Source organism: Hyperolius riggenbachi, chromosome 8, assembly GCF_040937935.1.
Source record: "Hyperolius riggenbachi isolate aHypRig1 chromosome 8, aHypRig1.pri, whole genome shotgun sequence".
Classification (NCBI taxonomy): domain Eukaryota; kingdom Metazoa; phylum Chordata; class Amphibia; order Anura; family Hyperoliidae; genus Hyperolius; species Hyperolius riggenbachi.
In genome coordinates this window covers 106,068,445-106,090,766 of record NC_090653.1, presented here as the reverse complement: position 1 = coordinate 106,090,766, position 22,322 = coordinate 106,068,445, and the positions used below count along the sequence as shown (strand labels likewise).

The 22,322-nt window shown below is 43.4% G+C and overlaps 1 protein-coding gene across 1 annotated transcript in view; it reads right to left on the bottom strand.

Annotated features, from left to right (window-relative positions):
* The window catches only part of ADGRG4 (adhesion G protein-coupled receptor G4), a 179,258-nt gene that overhangs the window by 28,848 nt on the left and 128,088 nt on the right, over positions 1 to 22,322 (bottom strand). Inside the window, exons 16-25 of the mRNA XM_068247901.1 lie at positions 20,865 to 20,988; positions 19,463 to 19,566; positions 18,331 to 18,538; positions 16,102 to 16,267; positions 13,478 to 13,609; positions 11,222 to 11,338; positions 8,065 to 8,110; positions 7,442 to 7,545; positions 5,320 to 5,441; positions 1,379 to 1,647 (exon numbers count right to left, since the gene is read on the bottom strand). Of these exons, the coding sequence (XP_068104002.1) occupies positions 1,379 to 1,647; positions 5,320 to 5,441; positions 7,442 to 7,545; positions 8,065 to 8,110; positions 11,222 to 11,338; positions 13,478 to 13,609; positions 16,102 to 16,267; positions 18,331 to 18,538; positions 19,463 to 19,566; positions 20,865 to 20,988 (1,392 nt within the window). The remainder of the gene's footprint in view (positions 1 to 1,378; positions 1,648 to 5,319; positions 5,442 to 7,441; positions 7,546 to 8,064; positions 8,111 to 11,221; positions 11,339 to 13,477; positions 13,610 to 16,101; positions 16,268 to 18,330; positions 18,539 to 19,462; positions 19,567 to 20,864; positions 20,989 to 22,322) is intronic.

The following is a 22,322-nucleotide window of genomic DNA, read 5'->3' as shown; positions in this document are numbered from 1 at the left end:
CCCAACCAATCCCCTGCACTGCAATCGCTGAGGGATATGAACGCCGCCTCTGCCGCTAAAAACGCCCTCTGCTGATAATTGCACCGCCTAATTATGCCAATTACAGGGCATTCATGGGGCACAAAATATCCTCTGGGCCCCGCTATAGCCACAATTAACATTTTAGTTTATGCAGCTCTCATTTCACAATAGCGCCCCCAGTGCTCAAATTACTTGATCCTTTCAAATAGATCTAAAACTATGGAAGATAGGCTTCAGAAGCTACAAAACAGTGACTTCTGTAAGGAGTGGAGATACACTGTTTCTGAGACAAGACGTATGTAGGAACGTTGTACCCATGGAGTAAGGGGAGGTAAGATGTCATTTGAGTTAAACTTTGACCTGGAAATGAAAAGGGGAGACAGAAAATTTGAGGCACAGGAAGTACCACCTGTAAAACCTACTTGACTGCTAATTCTTCAGAAAAATAAAGGAATTTGTAATCTTTTCTAAGGAAATTAACTTTTGCACTAGCGGTGTATGTTCTCCCCATGACCTCAACAGCATCGGCACCACTAGCAAGGTTTCTTTTTCTTACAATTTTAACGAAAGACACTGTATTAGATATCCCATTTCAGAACTCCCATCCTATCATAGAAGGTGTATGGTATCCTTGCTGCAGCATAGTACTGAGAGTACATCCTGCTGCCATGTTGATAGCAATTTGCATGGCTTTGCTTGTCTATTGTTGTAGTAGATGAGCACTAGTTGAATGCATGATTATTTGGGCACATTAGAAGTCAATCCTTATTCTTCATAGAGTGGGGTTGAGCAGCTTCTGCTGCTTGCTTATTTCTGCTACAGGGAAATGGACTTCCTGTGTACACCATAAACAGTATACAAATAAAAAGCACAAAAAAACAAGACTAGGAACTTTAAACCTAAACTTTAGGTCCTACTGTAAGTCCCCACAGCAGGTACCCGTTAGAGTTCCCAACAGAGTCCCTGTTCACAGTATAGAGTATAGACTATTAGGGTACTGCGCCCTTAAATACATAGAAAGTATGGCAGAACCAAGAGTGGCCTGTCTGGATGAATAGGAAACACGGGTTGGGTTGAGACACTTGTGGGAGACCTGCTTGCTGTGGTAGCCCTTGGGCTGCACTGTTGCTTTGATCTGATCATTTGCACTTTGAGCACAGTGACTTGGCTCCGCCATATTTTCTTTGCTTATTTCTGTTGTCATCACCCTCTTGAGAAATGACTGCAAACATCAGACCGAACATGTGTGTTTCTGCCCTACAGTTAGTCAGATGAGAACTTCAAATCCATGTGCCCTCCAATATTTATCTTAGCTATAACAACTAAAATAATGTAAGTAACAGTACTATGAACTTACCCCAGCCTGCGATGCACAATTTTAAAATGTATTTATGGATGTAGGAATTGAAAACTTTGACAAAGGCGAAGTACATGTGTACAGCTTCCACACCCATCCACGTAAAGGATGTCAATAAGAAGTAATGCAGTAATGCAGCAGCAGAGATGCACAGGCCATTAATTCTAAATGATGATAACCAATTGTTGACCAAGAATAGCAGGTTCAGCATCAATAGTGACAATGACAGGTTCATTAGGATTTGGGAAGGGTAATCTCTTCTCAACTGCCTGAAAAGAAACAAGTACAGCTTTACAAGCCATCAATGACCTCTGCTACGTTTATGTAATAGTGATGTGCAAAGTACAGTCATCTACAAAAGTCTGACTGTTGCTACATTTTTTTTTACAGCATTGATTTAGGGTTTTGTTTTTTTTGTAAGCTAACAAAAATCCAATTTAACACATATGCTTATACACCAATGGAAACAAGAAGGAAACAAGAGCGCACCTCTGGTGCAATAACGTTTTGTATTTTTCTCAATCAATCACGCTGTTACAGGTTACACTTACAGTGTGTAAGAAAACAATGCGCCTGTCAAGCCTGCCGTCTATCCTCTCCGGTGTCCCGCGCTTGGCCAGAGCGGCGGGGTGCGTTGGAAACTGCGTGGGAGTCGGAGGCGGTGGGCGGAGCCAGGACGCGGGGATGCCGTCTGACGTCACAACGTTTCGGCGTAGACCACGCCTTCATCAGCCTGATGAAGGCGTGGTCTACGCCGAAACGTTGTGACGTCAGACGGCATCCCCGCGTCCTGGCTCCGCCCACCGCCTCCGACTCCCACGCAGTTTCCAACGCACCCCGCCGCTCTGGCCAAGCGCGGGACACCCGAGAGGATAGACGGCAGGCTTGACAGGCGCATTGTTTTCTTACACACTGTAAGTGTAACCTGTAACAGCGTGATTGATTGAGAAAAATACAAAACGTTATTGCACCAGAGGTGCGCTCTTGTTTCCTTCTTGTTTCCTTTGTTAGAATTGCTGGCACCATCCAGCCGCTGGAGCAGCACCCGCTCAATAACCTCCTCATCATCTACCAAAGACAGCGCAGGGATTGTTTCTTTTGTTGTCGCTTATACACCAATCCCTAAGCTAGGTATTACTGTATGTGAAAATAAAGAGAAAAGGCAATCAGTTTGAGGGCCCTTTTTCACCGCCCTGCGTTTTGCGGTTTGATTACGATTGCTAATAGATTGGAAAATGCAGGGTACAGTAAAACTAATGGAAACGGCAGCGGCTATTTCCATTAGTGTGATCCGATTGCATTGCTATTTTGCCCTGAGCACATTTGTCGTCCTGCCTCATTTTGGATCCGATTGAGCTCCTATACTGAGTATAGTAGCTCAATTGCAATCACATTAGTGGAAATTAGTTTGAAACCTGATTGCATCGCAATGCAATATCTATCACAATTCATAGTGGAAAAGAGCCCTGCAGGGGCAGAATGGAAACATCAGAACTGTGTTTGCTGACTGCATCAGATGTGAAATCTGCCACAGACCAATTGATAAGATGTGATAATGGAGTCTGATCTGTTGTGGAGAACGTGGACTCGCTGGTAATACTGATCAATTCCATGTGTCATAGTATTTGCACATGTGAACTTAAAGAGGAACTCCAGTGAAAATAATGTAATAAAAACAGTGCTTCATTTTTACAATAATTATGTATAAATGAATTAGTCAGTGTTTGCACATGGTAAAAAACTTTTAAATCCCTGATTTACATTCTGACATTTATCACATGGTGACATTTTTACTGTTGGCAGGTGATGTAGATGCTGCTTGCTTTTTTGGCAGTCGGAAACAGCTGTAAACAGCTATTTCCCACAAAGCAGCAAGGTTCACAGACAGGAAACTGCCAGGAGTACCACGGTCCTCAGAGTTTCTTGTGGGAGGAGTTTCACCACAATATCAGTCATACAGCACCCCTGATGATCTGTTTTGCGAAAAGGAATAGATTTCTCATGTAAAAGGGGATATCAGCTACCGATTGGGATAAAGTTCAATTCTTGGTCGGAGTTTCTCTTTAATAGAGCAGGAAAAGCCGGAACAGGAAGTTGCTTGGAAACAAATAATTGGATGGATGTGTATGTTGATATGGCATTGCCTGCTCAGAGATTACAAACTGGGGCACTATAGAACTGGGACAATGGTGGGAGGATTGATCAGCCATAAGATTGTATGGGGATCTGGCAGTGTGTACTAGGGATCACCAAACTGATTCAGTTTTCAACAATCTCGTTCCACAAATTTCAATGCCTTACCTACACTGAAATATAATACTTTAAAAACCTGACAGCAAACGATGCTATCAAAACACTGTTTCCATGACCTGCATACTGTATGTGTGTACTTATTGGCTATTTGATTATCTTAGACTGGAAAATACTGAAAAATACAAATAGGATTGAATCAAGTGATGATGTCAGAATGTAAAATACAAATAGAAAAAGATTTCCCTGCTGGAAAATGGAAGAAAAAAAATCTAACTTTTACTGTGTACTAAAAAATGTAGACCACAAATACAAAACAGCTGCACAAAACCTTGCCCTGCTATTTGTGCAATAGAAAATGCAATGGATAAAAACTGTTTCATCTCCTGAGAATATCGTTCAGGGGCAAACCCAGGATTTTCAAGGAGGGGATTCCTGAAAGGTCTCCCTCGCCACGCACAATACAGTTTAATAATATAGTAGGACATCATGCTAGGTACACACAATGCCATTTCGCGCCCAACCAAACGACAATGGGATCGATCAGGAGCAGTTTGGATACAGATAATAATGAGGACAGCCGACATTGGTGATGAAGGGGAAAGTGAAGCTTTCACACAGCAGGGAACAGGGCTGTTCTCATGCCTGACTCTGTTCAGTTCCCCAGAGCTGCTCCATGCTCTGTACACACACTGCTGCTGCAACATCTAAAGTCAACTGTAGCAGGGAAAGAAAGAGGGCAGTGCTATGAGCTGCAGGAAGCCTGCAGAAATTCTGGTGTCTCAACTTGTGCCTGTCCCCAGACACTGCACTGGCCCTGGTCTGAGGGGGGATTCTGGGCAGCTGTAATCTCCCCCTGCGTTTGCCTATGCCGTTAGTAAGGTTTCAGTGATGTCATGAACGGGTTCTGAATTCCGGCTAAAGCCAGAACACAAAAACAGTAAAGAGTCTTAGGGCAAGGCCTCCTAAGATCCTGGATACCCGTGGAGAGCGCCCTAAATAGTCAAGTAAAAAGGGCACCGGAGATTTGGGCGCAGCCGGCACCGCCATAATGGGATTTACGGCTGTATCTGGGCTCAGGCTAAGTTCACAGTGGGACGTTAAAGTCGCGCGTTAAAACAGCATTTAACGCAGAATAACTCACTGCAATGAAAAATCAATGCCCTGTTCACAGTGCACACGTTGTGTTGGTGTCTAACGCTGCACGTTAAGTAAAAGTACTGCATGCAGTGCGTTATACACGTTATTAGCTGCGTTGGACTGTTTGCACATGCTCAGTAATGACTTGGAAGCATACTTTTTATTGCCTGTATTTTTTACTGTATCTGCTGTATGCGACGGTAACGCTGCGTTGCCACTTTTTGGGCGCGTTGCGTTGTAAGCTTGCGGTGCGACTTTAACGTGGCATCAAAACGCAACGTCCCACTGTGAATCTAGCCTCAGTCAGTAATTTGGGCGCTTTAAGTGCTACAACTCTGTCTGAAGCGCTTTGAGTCCTCCAAGAGAAAAACACAAAATAAATGTGATATGTCTTGTCTAATGATGTTTCAGAAGTATTTATTAACATGATTATTGAGAAGCTACAGTGGCCCGGTGATGAGTTGTTTTGTGATAATAGAAGAATTAGTATAATAAACAAGCACCTGCAATAAACTCAGTAACTCTTTATACTAAAAAAAAAAACAACTTACTTAAACATTCCATAAGTCACAAGTGTGACTCCTAAAAAGAGAGAGGCAATTCCACACCCCACATAAGTCAGAAGACTTAATATATGATCATCTAGAGGGTTGAGTGATGTTCTTGATAAATCCTGAAAAGAAACAAGAAGTCACATCAATATTCCTGTCTGCAACATATATATTTACAGCTATATTTTATAGCCACAAAATGAAATGATGCAATGTGCTCCCGGCAAGCAGGCACTTGATGTGTACTGCAGAGCATATTGTACCAGAGCAGAGTCCACAAGGACCAGCACACGCAGGGATATCTTCCAAACTTCATAGAAATCTTTATTGCAACATTTTCAAATTCACAAACATTAAAATACGTGAGCCATCACAGGGACAATCCAGCAATATGATAACTGCCAAAGGCGTTCAACGTCCATCTGTAGCCTAGTCCCCAAACAGACGGAGTATTTTTAGCAGTCGGGTAGACACAGGTCATCATTATTTAAGAAGTCCAATCATCACGGCAACAGACACCGGCAGGGAGCTGTTTCGGGCATCCAGCCCATCCTTAAAGAGGAACTCCAGTGAAAATAATGTAGTAAAAAAAGTGCTTCATTTTTGACCATAATTATGTATAAATGATTTAGTCAGTGTTTGCTCATTGTAAAATCTTTCCTCTCCCCGATTTACATTCTGACATTTATTACATGGTGACATTTTTACTGTGGGCAGGTTATGTAGCTGCTCCTAGCTGTTTTGGCTGTTAGAGACAGCTGTAAACAGCTAATTCCTGTCTGTGAACATTGTTACATTGTGGCAGTTTGCCCAGAGTACCGCGGTACTCAGCTTCTTGTGGGAGGGGTTTCAGCACAAAATCAGTCATACAGCACCCCCTGATGGTATGTTTGTGAAAAGCATTATATTTATCATGTAAAAGGGGGTATCAGCTACTGATTGGGATAAAGTTCAATTCTAGGTTGGAGTTTCTCTTTAAAGTGAACCTCCAGACTAAAAATCTACTCAGCAGCACTGAAAAGGCTAGGTGTTTCTTTAATAGTTTTACAGTATCAGAGCTTTGTTTTTTTTACTTAAGCCTCATTTTTAGCTGCACAGAAGCTAAGCTCTGCCCCATCAAAGAAACCTGCCCAGACATTTTTCCCCTGATGCTGTGCAAAGCAGGATGGGATTTCCTATGTTGTTGTTCTCGTTGCCTAGCAACTGGGAGGGGTGATCAGGACACAGGACAATTGGAACTGCGTCTAATGCTCCCTGTCACCTTCTTCCAACCAAAAAGATGGCTGCCCTCATGAAATCAAACATTTGCCTGTTCTTTTAAAACAGGGTGTGTAAAAGATTATATTACCTATCTATTTTAATTAACATAACTAATATAACTTAATGCAGTATGTTTGTTTAGGCTGAAGTTTCTCTTCACCTTCTCTTGAAGGTGCACTTTACTTGACTTGAGGATGGGCCGGATGCCCAAAACAGCTCTTGGCCAGTGTCTGTCGCCATAATGATTGGACTTCTTATACCTGAGTTATACCTCAGTCTATGCTGTAGGGGGTGCGGCCTGGAGACCACACTTGGACACTTAATGTACCAAAGCAGAAGCATAGTTCACACGATCAACAGGCGTATGTGTTTTCACGCCCATTTTGTATTATCTATGAGTAGGAGGGAAATGTACCTGAGATGGGGGATTAAAAAAATGTATTCATACCTGGGGCTTCCTCCAGCCTACTTTAGGCTGATCGCTCCCTCGCCTTCTTCCCAGGTATGTGTGTATATTTTTTAAATCCCCCCCCCCCCATCTCAGGTGAACTGTCACTCGCTGCAGCTCCACTCTTAGCCAATCTCTGGGGGTCCACTCTGTAGTGTCCGCCGACTCGGCCAGTTTAGCAGCATCTGCACTCTCGTGGCAAGGAGCATTCTCTGCCGGGTCTGCAGCCGCTACGGAGGAGATTCCAGGAGACTGGCTGAGAGTGGAGCTGCAGCGAGGGACACATAAGGGGCTGGAGGAAGGGGCTGGCGGTAAGTACATCTGATTTTTTAATTTTTTGCCTCATTTAAGTGTTTATTTCAGCCCAGTAATACAGTAAGCTACAAAACTCCTCTGCATTTGTATTATACTTACAAGGAGAACTCCAAAGTGAGTAAGGTGATTACAGGTACACAATGTGTATTTTTCATTGGTTTCTTTCGCTAAACAGCCAAATGAACTCCATCCACCCATTCCATCTGCACCAGGAAGAAAAGACACAAGAGTCATCTATGTATGGACAAAGTTACACTTTTTACTTTTGATTTAAGCTTTAAAGTATATGTGTGTGGGAAGTGATTGAAAACTAATGTGAGACACCAGGCCAACAGTAGGGCCAATATTATCAGGACATTTGCAGAAGCTCTTCCTCTCCTGCCCATGCCTCTAGAGGGATTGATTGATTTATCTTAAAATTTACTTTCGGTACGATTTAAATAGTACGCAGAACACAGCTCTGCCAAGAGTACTTCAAGCCTGGAAAATCAAATGCCGAAATTACCGCATGTACGTTCATGTTTTCTCAGTCATTTTCATTCTGGGCGGTTTCAGGGTGGCCTTCTGATGATCATGGCGACAGGGATTTTAGTGCTGGACTTTTTCACTAGGTGAGTATTGGGGGCTTTTCTATACTTTTTGGATATTTTAGTAGATTTAATTTGGAACTCACCATCATGCTAATTTGATGTCACATCAAAACTGTAAACATTATGACTTACTGCCTTCAGTGACGTCCCAAAATACACAAGTTGCAGGATGTTGGCTCTAGAAGTAATAAAGATACACAATCAATAGTGGAAATCAAAGAATACCCTACTTGTTTTCACTACTGTGTGTGTATATACTTTTTCACGTTTACACGATTGTACTTTTTTTTTACTCTATTGGAGTCTTTCAGTCTAAACAGGTTTTACTGTCAGGTCTCATTACAAAGGCTAGAAACACATTATATATCCCCTATACTCACTAAAGCAAACCTTGCATAAAAATATGACACCCAAACATTATAAAGTAGAGTGATCACCTACCTTCAGGGTCAATTCTAGCCTTTTGGTCGTTCACAGCAAGAAGTCCTGTGTCACTCCCCCCCCAAAAAAACAAGAACAACATGCACACCCTAAAGAGTATATGAACCATTTGGCGTACAAGGTGGATGCTTAATACAGGGAGTCCCCCGAGATTAAAAAGAAAACACCAATCCTTGCACAATCCTTCCTGTATTCCCTCAGTGTGCAATTGCAGAGTATAGCACAGCAGAAGCTGTGCGCTCGCCAGTACTGTGCTTCTGCCTGGGACAGAAGGAACCTAGGCATAGTGGGACAAAGTGATGCACTGCACAAGGAGAAGAGGTAGCACGAGGGGGCAGAAGGTGGCAGAGGGGGTTTGAAGGAGGAACACAGGGATAGAAGAAGGCACAGGGAGACAGAAAGAGGCACAAAGGGGGACATGATGAAGCACAAAGGGGGACACAAGGATGCACAAAGGGGGGCAGAAGGAGGAACACAAGGGGGGGCAGAAGGAGGCACAGAGGGGGGGGGGCAGAAGGAGGCACACAGGGGGGCAAGAAGGAGGCACACAAGGGGGCAAGAAGGAGGCACACAGGGACAGAAGGATTTGTAGAACGTGAACAGAGGCACCAAAAGGATAAAATATGCTAACACTGGTAAAAATGTTAGGGAGGTAGTGGCGGACTCACCATCCCAACACAGACATGAAGCTGTCGATTGTGTCATACTCACGCTCGTAGCTCCCGGCAGCGGCGTCCTTCCTGTTTCGCGCGCTCGCGCGTCTCTGGCGGCAGTTTGAATACTGTGGCTGGGGGCGTGCGTACGCGTGCGCGTGACCGAACGCGGCTTTACGTACGCATGCGCGGAGCCTTGTGTTCGCGTCTGCGCACGCGTGGCGTGCGTACGTTGGCGCCAATCTGCTGTGGCCACAGTATAAAAGGCCAGTCTTCCCCTGTAACAGGTGCTGTTCGTTCTGACAGCTAGTGTGGTTCCTGGTGACGCTCTGCCTGCTGACCAGCCCTGCTTCTATTACTGATACTCCTGTTCTCGACCCGGCCTACCTGACTACTCCTGTTCTGCTCCCCTTGATACTTACCTCTTGCCTGATATCGGACTCTGCTATTGCCTGCCGCCTGCCCTGACCTGGATTGTGTACTGGACTCTGCTATTGCCTGCCGCCTGCCCTGACCTGGATTGTATACTGGACTCTGCTATTGCCTGCCGCCTGCCCTGACTCGGATTGGATACTGGACTCTGCTACTGCCTGCCGCCTGCCCCGACTCGGTGAGTCCCGGATTCTGTCTCCTGAGAACTCCACAGTGAGGTGTCACCGTTCTCTCAACCACCAGCTGAGATTATCCCAGCAGTGACCTGGTGAACACTAAGCAGCGCAGTCTAGCATTCCCTTCGGGGGGTGTTAGTGAAGACCCGTGGGCGCTTAGACTCCACTGCTGGGCAACATCTCCTCCTTCGGTGGAAGGGTCAACGGTGTCTGAAGACGTAACAGATTGTCAACAAGAAAAATGTATTTACATACTCCAAATATAACAGGCAGCATGTTTCGCAGGTATATTTCCGCTTCCTCAGGCAATAAAAGAGAAGGAGTATTACACTAGACTCCTTGCTGTGTGATACTCTTCTCTTTTATTGCCTGAGGAAGTGGGAATATACCTGTGAAACACGCTGCCTATTATATTTGGAGTATGTAAATACATTTTTCTTGTTGACAATCGACAGCTTCATGTCTGTGTTGGGATGGTGAGTCCACCACTACCTCCCTAACATTTTTACCAATTTTAGCATATTTTATCCTTTTGGTGCCTCTGTTCACGTTCTACAATACCAGTGTCCAGCCCGGGTGGAGGGGTGTTTATACCCTTATTTCTTGATCTACAGAGAGCAACATCTTAATCCTGAGCGGGGACAGGCTTAATCTTCCCACCTGCATTTACAGTGGTTGCCTGTACGGTAACCCTGGTTTGTGAGTATATTTACTTACCTTTAACTAATCTCCAATTCCAATACATACTACACTATATTGGGCTCTCGGTTTCTTTTCTTCTTTTGCAGGAACAGAAGGAGGCACTCGGGGGACCGAAGGAAGCACAAAGGGGTCATGAGGAAGCAGAAAGGGGTATTAAAGAAGCACGCATGGAGACAGGAGGACGCGCAGGGGGACAGAGGTGGCAAGGGGGACAGAATGAGGCTCAAGGAGACAGAAGGAGGCACTTTCTGGTCCTTGTGATGTCTGCTCTCCAGGGACCTGCAAAGCTGCTGCTCCTCAGGACACAGAACTTCCTGCTGCTGCACACATTCAGCAGAAGCAGGTAATAGAACACCAGAGGGGCGGGGTTTAGTCCAGGGCTTAATGTAGAGCATGGCACCCCAAGGAACAATGGCACTCTGGCGATGGTCTGGAATGCCTAAACCTAAAAACGCCCCTGCCCACCTTTATAAGGTGAGTGAAATGAGCAATGGCATTACACAGTTCATTTGGTTGAACAAAGACAACCGTCCACATCCATAAAGACCAACCAGACTTGGGGTGTAAAGGGTTATTTCATGTTTTTAACGTCAACATGGCATTGATAAGAGCTAAACCGATAATACAAACCATTTCTGATATGCTGAACTTCTAGCATACTGAAACTGCTGTCCATCACAGCTACTTTCCTATCTGATGTTTTATAGGATTAGAGTTACCAGCAACTCCCATATATAATCATACTATATTGAAATATGATTAATTTACATATATTCTAAATATCATTAATTTACATATATTCTATGTTTGTAATGTAATAATACTGCCTGGTTCTTTTAATATTCTTTCACTATACAGATGTGACTCAGCAGTAGTGTAACTTACCTTGTCATGGTGCTGCAGTCTTATAGAGACAGGTTGGTTTAAATGTTGTATGTGGGCTCCTTGTACACTGGCACTGATAACATAACTATTTAATTTGTACAAACTGGAGTCATAACCCTACAAAAAGACAAGAGAATGCAATCAAAATGTGAAAAAATGGTGATCTTACATGCTAAAAGAGATCCTGTAAGGAAAAAAAGTGCCCCTCAGTAGGATCCAGAGGCTTCCTCCTCCCGAGGTAAGTACCCTATAGGGGCACTTTTTTCCCTTACAGTGTATCTTTAACTCTTACTGAAAATTGCTGATTTTGTACCTCATCCTGTCTTGATCTGCAAGAAAATCCAAACTCAGATTTGTCATTCAAAATTTTGGCATTTACAAAGTCCCCTAATCCTGGCCATACACTAGTCAATCATTCCTGTGGATCTCCGGCAGATTCGATCACTGTAATAAAATCCGCTAGAAATAAGTAACGCAAACATTACCCTATCAATTGATTACCATCCAAAATTGTCCGCAGTCTGCAAACAACCGCAAAGACCTTTAGTGATTACGCCAGGTGAGCATTTCTTTGTTTAGTTGACACCTCCAGGACATAAATGTTAGTCCTCTCGGCAGCAATCTTTGTGCAGTGGCCACCGTGCTTGTGCGCACTGTCATGGACCGCATGGGTCGGTCTTTGATCAGGTCAATCACTCAGAGTCAGAAACTCGGTCTCGCTGTCGCTTTGCGCATAGATGCCCATATGTGGATTCGCAATCTATGAACCGACTAGACGAGAGGAGCGTCCTGACTCCAAAGGATTCACCACACACGTACAGTGGCTTGCAAAAGTATTCGGCCCCCTTGAAGTTTTCCACATTTTGTCACATAGATATATATATATATATCCCTTATTATTTATTTTTGTATCCGACTGTAAAATAAATAAGAAGATCGACAAAAGAATTCAGAAACAATTATTAAATCTCAGGATCTTATGTGCTACCCTTAAAGAGAACCCGAGGTGGATCTTTGGGGGCAGATGGGACACAGAGGCATGTTCCCTGCCTAATGACATGGCTCTGTGTCCCCCAACCGCCACACTCTGCCCCCACCACCGCTGTGCTATAGCCCCCCGAGTTTAGTGATAAGATTTGTCGCTAACTCGGAGGTAAATATAAGGGAGAGGAATTCCCTGTTTAAAATGCTCACCAGGGGTGTTCCTGCAGGGTTTTCAGAGCTGCCATTGGGCAGCTCTCTTCCCTAGCCGCGCCTCCTGCCGCTCCCCCGCCTCCATGCACACTGCAAGAGACACACAGTCTATCAGCGCAGCTACGTGACCCAATGGTCACCAAAGTGAAAGTGGGCTACTGCAGCCCACGGAAGCGGCGGTGAGCTGCGTTTTTTGCGGCTATCTGATCCGCTCAGCCCCGCGGATCAGGTAGCCTAGTTTTTTTTTGCCCACCTCGGGTTCTCTTTAAAGCAAATCTGAATGTAAAATGGAAAAGTCCATTAGCCCAGTGTACAGTGATCATCTGGTAAATACAGCTTCTCTACAGACTTATGACTATGATTTCATTTCTGTAAAATTCATAGTGCTAATGTGTATGCCGAGTCCTATGACCATACTTGGGCTGGGTCAGTGATTGGTCACTTGGGCAGCGTGCCTCTTGCTGCTGGTTGTGGGTGCTCCGCTCACTGCTAGGGAGTAGGAGGAGTCAGTGCATCCATGGCACAAGGGTCTGTCATGGATGTCCCCTAATAATGTCCTCTGCAGAATGGAGTGTAGTATTAGAGGCATTTAGCATTTTTAAATTTAGGTTTGCTTTAATGTAGCAGCACAGTGGCATAGTGGTTAGCGCTCTTGCCTTGCAGCGCTGGGTCCCTGTCTTGAATCCCAGCCAGGTCAACATCTGCAAGGAGTTTGTATGTTCTCCCCGTGTCTGTGTGGGTTTTCTCCGGGTATACCGTTTTTCTCCCACATCCCAAAAACATACAGATAAGTTAATTGGCTTCCCCGTAAATCGGCCCTAGACTATGATACCTACACTACATGATACATACACAAAACATATGACTATGGTAGGGACTAGACTGTGAGCTCCTCTGAGGGACAGTTAGTGACAAGACAATATATACTCTGTACAGCGCTGCGTAATATGTCAGCGCTATATAAATATATAAATAAGGACGGTGACACTTCCTCAAAATCTATTTTAATTAGCAGCTTTAATTAAGTTTATGGTGTATTTAAGAAATTGTTGTTAAATTTACCTGAAAAAGTGATAAACTTCCTAGAAAGTTGAATTGCACTTTAGAGGATGATGGAACATTTTGGTCTTTAATTTCTTTAGGCAGATAAATGGAGGCAACAGCATTGTCATCGGGAAAATTTTCCAGCGAAATCTAGAAACGTCATAAAAACATGTCAATAGAAAATGGGGTGCACAGTTAAGGATAAGCTGATGATTTATGCAAAAACAGCAAAAAAAACACAACCTTTTACTCATTGATAAAAATGTATATTTGCATGTTTTTAGAATTCACAAAGTAACTCAAATGCCCATTTTGGTTTCTAGGTTTCACATTCTCGGCTTCTGATTTTATATCAGTTTTGCAGGGACAAATAATCCATTCTAGGGCATTTTCAAACAGTTATACAGATCTAAACAGATTTTTACCATAAGTGTCGGGTTGTGCAGTTAAAACCTCAACCCACCGTTTTGCACAAAGCCTACTTTCCACTTCTACAGTTAATAAAAAAAAACAGATTTATTTGATTATGAGATGCTAATTTTAATTAAGTGAACCCAAGGTCAATGCAATATGAAGGCTACAATTTTTTTTTCCTTTTAAACAATACTTGCTTGGTGTAATGATGGTATCTGACCTTCATAATGGTATCTGGTGGTATCTGATCCCACTGAAAGATGAGACGTTACCCAGCTGTGGAAACGAAGTACCCACGGGTGTTCACAAAAAGCGCCCTGTGGGGGACATCTGGACTTAGTGGCCTAGTGCCCACCAGGACACAACTGGGATAGCCTCAGCTAGAGGTTAGAAGAACAGTCACACCTCAGTGTAGAGTATCCTAGGAGGTATAAGGACTAATAGAGCAAGCAGACATAGTCAAGATTCAGGCAGTATTCGGGGCAGGCAGCAAGAAGACGTGGTCGAGATCCATGCAAAAGCCGGGGCAGGAAGCAGGCAAATGTAAACAGAATCCAGGAAGAAGTCGGGGCAGGCGGCAGACAGGCGTAGTCGAGTTATCAGGCAAGGAGTCAAACTAGCGGTAGCAGATCAGAGAGTAGTCAGGCAATCAAGGTCACAACGGCAGATCAAACAAGGAAGAAGGCTGGCCAGAGCTCAGGGCTAGCAGACGAACCACACACTTGCTGTCATAATCTTGTACACCACGCATACGCACGAATGTCCGCCAAAAACGCCAAAACCTGCACATGCGTACGTGAGGTCTGACGTACAAATGTACGCACGCTCCTGACCGCCATCGCTAAACCACAGCTGGCAACGTGCGCGCAGAGACCAGTGGATGCCAGTGCACAGATGGGACCGCACACAGAAGACACCGAGGACGGAGCAGAGCCACATGAATATGACACTTCGCAGTCCTGTTGCCCTTCTTGCATCAGTAGCGTCTGATAAAAGCATGTGCCTAATTCGGTCAGACTTGAGTCACCTGATCTGATTGCTTGTTTGGGGTCTACAGCTAAAAGTATTAGAGATACCTGATCAAGGGGACAGCCAGGCAACTTGTAAGGAAATAAATATGGCAGGCTCCATCTCCCTTTTATCTCAGGTTCCCTTTAAAGGATTATGACTGATTATGGCTGATCTTAATATCTATTAAGGTGGCTATCTAGTATTCCATAATGGCACCATCTGGCAAATCAGATATTTTTGATCTGATATTGATTAGGTAGCAGTGATCATTTTTCTACCTTGTACTATTCAATCTCAATCAGATTTCATCCAAAATCTGGTCAAGAATTAATCAAACCACTGCATTCATTTGCTTTTGTACTGATTCATGCCATGCAAAGTTATGTGGCCATCAATTCCCTACTGCTCTTCCCCCACCCAATTAAGTAAACATCTGTCACGCCAGTGGAAGCTGAAAGTTCTGGCATCTAGGTGTGGAGCAGGGAAGAGGGAATGGGAGGTTGAGAGGAGGAAAAATATGCCTGCCCCTTTCTGTCTGAAAACTTGACTATGACCAAAAAATCAAATGTTTGAAGGAGTAATTATGAGTATTAGGGGGAACGAGGAGAGGAATAGACAAAGTACAGAGGTATGTGGAGCCAGCATGAACATTCTGTTTATCTTAGGTAGTTATCCCTCAGGTCAATGTCCTTATAAACATGTGAGCAGTTATTCAATTAACCGTTTTCTCCTATGAGATCATTCATTTACCCTTTAAAATAACTTTTCAGCACTTTACAATTGAAAAAGTGCCAAAAAAAGTAGGTGGCAAAGTCATTGTAAACTATTTTTTTAGCACTTTCCTGCTATGAATATATCACCTAGGAGTAAAGTAAATTGAATTGGGTCCTTGGTGTCCGCTGTGCTGCAGTGTGTATTGTCTGAAAGGGACCATTACTGTTGGATGTCATCTTTACACCAAGTATAGATCTTATCAGTGGCTAGATAGTGTAATGGTTAAGGGCTCTGTCTCTGACATAGGAGACCTGGGTCCAAATCGTGGGTCTTCCTATTTCAGTAAGCCAGCACCTAATCAGTAAGGAGTTCTTGGACTAGACTGCCTAACACTGCTACTGCCTACTGAGCGCTCCCTATTGGCTGCAGCTAAAGCACTTTGAATCCACCAGGAGAAAAGTGCAATATAAATGTTATTTGTCTTATCACAGTAAACATCATACCTCTAAGTTCTCTCCATCCAGGTACGACTTGACCGTGAAATACATTTCGTCAAATGTACTAAAGTTAACCTGGGATACCAGTAAAGCCATGGAACCAGCAGTAATATTTGCATCATTCCCAGAAAAAGACATTTTGTATCCAATTTCCTCTGAAATGTTTAAAATCCTATAAAGAAAAAAGTATAGACATGAACAGAACAGACAAGAAAGTGACGGAAAGTAGCAGGTTGATTTTTTTTTTTTTATTATTTGAAAAAAATCACCATTCGCTGAAAGCAAGCTACTCAGGCTTTCATGCTGAATTAATTTAGGAATGAATTGTAAGGCTGATGGTGAGGCAAGAATTCCACTGGGGACTTAGTGCTGAATTATCATTGCTAACACTTCTCTGCGATTCCTGGCAATTGACAAACAACTGCTAATATCTGGCTAGCCATCAGCACTTAAAGCTGCCAGTTGGAGATGGACATGCACTAACCATAGAAAACATAGTAGCACCACACATGATTATTATTATTTGTAAAGCGCCAACATATTTCGTGGCGCTGTATTGATTTACTGTGTTGAGCTGTCTAAAGGCTTGTTTACAGGGACATTTATTTTTGGTATTTGAGCTGTCAAAGACAGTCATATTAATTTTTGTTTCCAAAGATGCGCTAGGGCTTATTTTCAAGGGATGTCTTATATTTATATTAGGAAATATGATAATACCTAGAGCAGAACATTTTTGTTCCTAACTCACAGCAGAATATTTCCTGTTCCTTTGAACAGTGCTATCCCTTTGTGCTGTGCTGTTCCTGTGCTGTGTGTCCTCTTGCCTTCCCCACTGTGGCTCCTCATCCTCTGCTGGATCCAAAGGTATGCTACTGTACTGATCAGGCTCCTGCCCTGCCATCCCCGCACACAAGCTGATAATCTTGCTGTGAGCTGGGATGATAAGACCGGTGCCAGATCGGCACGGCACCGCTATGTCCCTGCCAGGGGCGTAAATAGAAATCACTGGGCCCCCCTGAGAAACTTTGGATGGGGCCCCTTCTCCGAACTCTGCACAAGACCCTGCTGCACACTGAATAGGGATTGTCTTCAAATCTTTGTCTACAAAACTTTGTATGATTCCTTACCAGTGGCTGAGCAGATGCAGTCATTAAAACAATTGTGCAGAGAGCAGAAAGGTTTTTCTCTCTGTGCCCTTTTTTTTTGCTCACCCAATGGGGCCCCCTGCTGCTTCTGGGCCCCCCTGCGGCTGCATCCCTTGCAGGGTCTATTGTTACGCCCCTGGTCCCCGCTTGCTGCTGCCTCGTCCTCCTCTAACTTCTGCTACGGCTTATTTTCGAGGTAAGGCTTATATTTTAAGCATGCTCGAAATTCCAGCTAGGGCTTATTTTCAGGGTAGTGCTATTTTCCAGGGAAGGAGTGTAAATCATGGCTTAATGGGTACAATTAAATAATGAATTACATTTGCTAGAGGTGGTAGTAGATCTCTTTCTTTTTCTTATATGTGTGACGTAGGGGTCATTTAAAGGGTTGGTCCTTTTCTTGTATATGTATAGATTGTGTCACTTCAACTCTATTGCTTTACCCCTAGCAGGAAAGTATACTGTATGTCTATTTGCTTATTTTGTTTGTGAATGCAGGAACACTCTGAAGGTTTTTTTATGCATAATACTATTTACACAACTGACATAGCACACATAGCATAACTCACGCGACCTGGGTAACGCGAGCAACGCTAGTGTAATGGGCATCACGTTTGGTTATGCACAAGTAATTTAGTTGTATCCAAGGTGAGAAAATGTTAAGCGTGGGAGATTTTGTTCATCAATGTGCTAGTCATATCAAGCATTACACCTAGGTAGTGTGTCTGGGGGACAGGGATTATTGGAGTGTTATTTATACTGGTAATCATGTCAGGCAGGAGATTTAAGTGTTGGAGGAAAAATAACTATTTTGTCCACATTGAATATCAGAAAGTGGAAGGACATGAAGGAAGAGACAGCACTGAGACAGTTGGGGACAGTGAGCTGTTAGTGTTGCTAAGTCAGGAGTCAAGAGAAAGATTTGGATGTCATCAGGCTATATGTGATTCTAAAAACCATGTGAGCTGATAAGCTGACATGATCATAAGTATAGACAGAGAACAGGAGGGGCTCGAGAAATGAGCCTAGGGGGTCAATATCAATTAACCCATTAGAAACAGCAGAAAGACAGTAACGGCAATGGTATACTTACTGGTTTGTGAAGATGGACAGAGATTGGTCAGCTTTGGTCAAGATGTCATTTACAACATCCAGATGAATCTTGGCATCTTCAGCATCAATATGTCCCAGTGCCACTATTTCAGAAACTTTGCTGAGAATGATTCTTATATCATTTTCTGGTAAGGATGTTGCATTCTTTGTAATGTTTAAAATGCGCTCAGACACATATTTAGCATTTTCTAAAAAAAATAGAAATAGAAATAGAAAACAAAAATAGAAATGTGAACATAAACATGGAAACAAAAATTTAACAAAAAAATGTTGCTGGTTTATTATGAGTCCATAGAGGCAGTATAAAATCATAATTGGGGTTTATTATGGCTGTGAAATGTAGGTGAACCAAAATGTTTTGCCCAGACTCTGTTAGGCATTGTTCACATTGCGTTCCGACTGTGTTAGCGTTCATTTTGTGCATTTCACGCAATTTTTTAATGCAATTCCCGGCGCTTGGGTGGACAGTGCGTTTTTGTTAAAAGCAGTTTTCTAAGCACTTTTCCAGAACGGTTTTTTAATTCACTCCCTGACGCAAGTCAGGAAGTGAACTCTTTGACCCGGAAAAGAATAAATACAATGTATTTATTCTTAAAAACGCAAACGCAATCGCTGCACAAAGCGATTTTGTGAGCGTTTATGTTTTTCCTATACCTTCCATTGAGGCAAAATCACCTCTGAAAAAACGGTAAAGGCAGCGCTTTGCTGAGCGGATTGGAAACAAACCGCTCAGATGTGAACTCTCTCATAGGGAAGCATTGCACAAACGTTTTTTGGGTGATTTTGAAAATCGCCTGCGCTTGAAAAAAGGGCAAAAACGCCCTTAGTGTGAACGAGCCCTTAAAGTTGTATTCTGTGACAGAGGGACAGTTTTACAAGCTTCAAGTATGCTTCACTGCCTCTGTAAATGTGCACCTTGTCTGGTAAATGCACAATATACTGTGCATTAGTCTGATAGGACCCACTGCCCCATACCCAATGTCAGCATACCATAGGAAAATAACTTTGCATTGCATTGTGATGCTATTGTCCATTAAAATGAAATGCAATGGCTTTAGTGTGAAAGGACCCTCAAAGTGTATGTGTTTTTAGACAATGTTCAAATATATTACCTGGAGTTATGGGAACCTTATCAAGATCCTCAATTGATTCAGGTAGAGGATTGCATTTACTGAAAACAGGGTTTTCCCATTCAGCACTTTCAGTAGTTGCATTACTAAACAGAACAAAAACAGGAAGGTTATTAGCGGCAGTAGCAGAAGCAGTATTAGTAATAATCAAAATCATTTATAAGCAGGGCAGTTTCTAGGCTAAAATGCACCCAGGGCAAGGGTGTAAAAATTGCACCCTCCTGCGGAGCCAGGTATAGGTGCACGTTACCTGGCTATCCTGCTAATCCTCTATCTCTAATACTTGTAGCAATAGACCCTGAACATGCAGCAGATCAGATGTTTCTGACAGTATTGTCAGATATGACAAGATTGACTGTATGCTTGTTTCTGGTGTGATTCAGACACTACTGCAGCCAAACAGATCAGCAGGGCTGCCAGACAACTAGCATTGTTAAAAAGGAAATGAATGTCTTAAAGCGGATCCGAAATAAAAAAAACTAACTATAACAAGTAGCTTGTCTATATATCTTATCAAAAGATTAGATTTACACAGCAAATCTAGCTGCAAACAGCTTCAACATTTAATTATTATTTATTCTTGTGATACAATGAGAGCAACCATGTTCTGTTTGTCACATTACACACAGGCAAGCTGATCTCCAGCCCTCAGCCTGTGAAAACTTCACTCCTCCCTGGCTCCCTCCTTCCATTTTGCTTCTGAAATCTCTGGCTAGTAACCTCCTCCTTTTCCTGCCCAGACTGAGCTCCCATAAGCCCTTGCTACATCTGTCTAAAAGTGTCAAGGCACTCTGGAGAAGCTGTGGGCGAGGCTTGTTTAGTTTATAGGGAATTAGAGAATTAAAACAAAACTAAAAAGTATTTGGCTTGAGGTATGCCCTATAAACAGTGGCGTAGTTAAGGAGCTGTGGGCCCCGATGCAGTTTTACAATGGGGCCCACTAAGCACTCTATACATAACAATTGATACAAAACCTGCCAATGGCAACTACAGCGTCAAAGGTGCAAGAAGGGGATAGGGAACAATTTGTTAATGATTACCACTATTCAAAGTATCTATAGAAGTGATTATTATGAGCACAGGACCAGTAGAGAGCTAATACTGTAGTTGAGTGAGGGCCCTATGGGGCCCCTCTGGCTCTAGGGCCCCGATGCGGTGGCTACCTCTGCAACCCCTATTGCTCTGCCCCTGCCTCTAAACTATATGAAAGGAACACAGTTATGCAAGGAGTGAAAGTTTATCTCGAATCCACTTTAAGAGAAAAAGTGAATTGGATCAGGCCCTCTGTGTCACTCGCAGTACATTAATTGGCGCTTTATAAATAAATAAATTAATAATAATTAATGAATTAGAAAACACAGTTCATGCAGAATTCGGATCTCACCAGTGCCTTGTAGCAAACTGATCTGGGTTTGTGAAGCATGGTATGCTTGCTGTTTCTGTCGGGTTTGTTTCTGGCCATTCAAATGTAAACACTTTGTAGTGCGTTGATTCAGCTGGGCATGTCTCTGGTTATAATAAGTCATAAAAAAATGTTTAAGGAAAACAAACAATAATAAAAGTAATACAAAGCAGTTTTATATACAGAAATGCACATTTAAAATCCAAGGGAAAAAAACATGCCCAAAGCAACTTTCTTCGGATCTTCCATCGATTATGCACAGTGTGTATTGGGGCACAGTGAGGTGAGTATTATAATCACCTGTTCTGCTCTGAGTCACCTCTTCACAAATCTTCTGGGCTGCTTTCAGTCATTGTAAGGTCATGTGACTGTTATATGCCTCGTAATTTTAAACGCTGCATGGTGAGGTGGAGAAGTGATCCTGTATTAATAAGTGGGGTCAGGGGCTATAATCCTACCTAATAATAGGCAATTGTCTCTGCGTCCCATATCCCTGTATCAGTGCTTTTTCTGTTGTGCAGGAACGCAGAGAGAGACACTGCCGAGAGCTGGGGGAATGACGTGCAGCTGGGGGAATGACAAGCAGCAGAGGAGAATGGGGCTAGAAGGGGGGCGGGCGTGTGCGCGCGTGCGGCTAATGAATCAGAGAGATTTAGGCCTTAGGCCTAGTAAGTACTATAAAGAGGGCACTGAGAGAAAGGGGGGGCATGCCACGATGGAGGCACTCTAATGGGCGCATTATAATAAGGGTACTATAGAGGGAACAGTATAATGAAGAACCATTTATTAACCAGTATTCACGATCGCAGCAGTTCATCTACACCCCGCCGGAGTACTTTTCCCATCCCAGGGGCTTAGGTATTCATCTTCTGCATTGAATGGGCGATGGTCGCACCCTCGGCAGTGATCGGGAAGAGGGGGGGGGGGGGGTAAAAATTGGTGAGTGGGAATGAGTATTCCCAAAGCCAATCACAAGGCCTGATTCATGAATGAACACTGCTGTAACCAACAGGAGTGTTCATTCATTAAAAGTCTGTATAAACATATACACTTTCACTTTCACTTTAGCTTAGCAAGCTGAATCACAACTTCCTAAGCTAAAGTGAAAGTGTATAGTGGCGAAAATAATTATTGAAACATTAAAAAAAAAAATCATACACCTAAAACGAGATACATTGGGCTACTTATCACCTTGCCATAGCGTGAGGATTGCCGGCAAATCCTATTGCCCATATCCTTCGCGCGATGGCCAATCGTTTGGGTCGGGAGCATTACTCAAGCAGAAGCCTGAGCGATGCTCCCTTTTACTGGGTGATGGGGAGCGAGGTTTACGCTGTGGTGCTGTCCTTCAGCACCACAGCTTTACTCCCCACACATGCGCACTAACCCGCCGAACTTCGCCCGCCATCTTCCGCCACAGCATCTGGGGGGGGGTCTCCT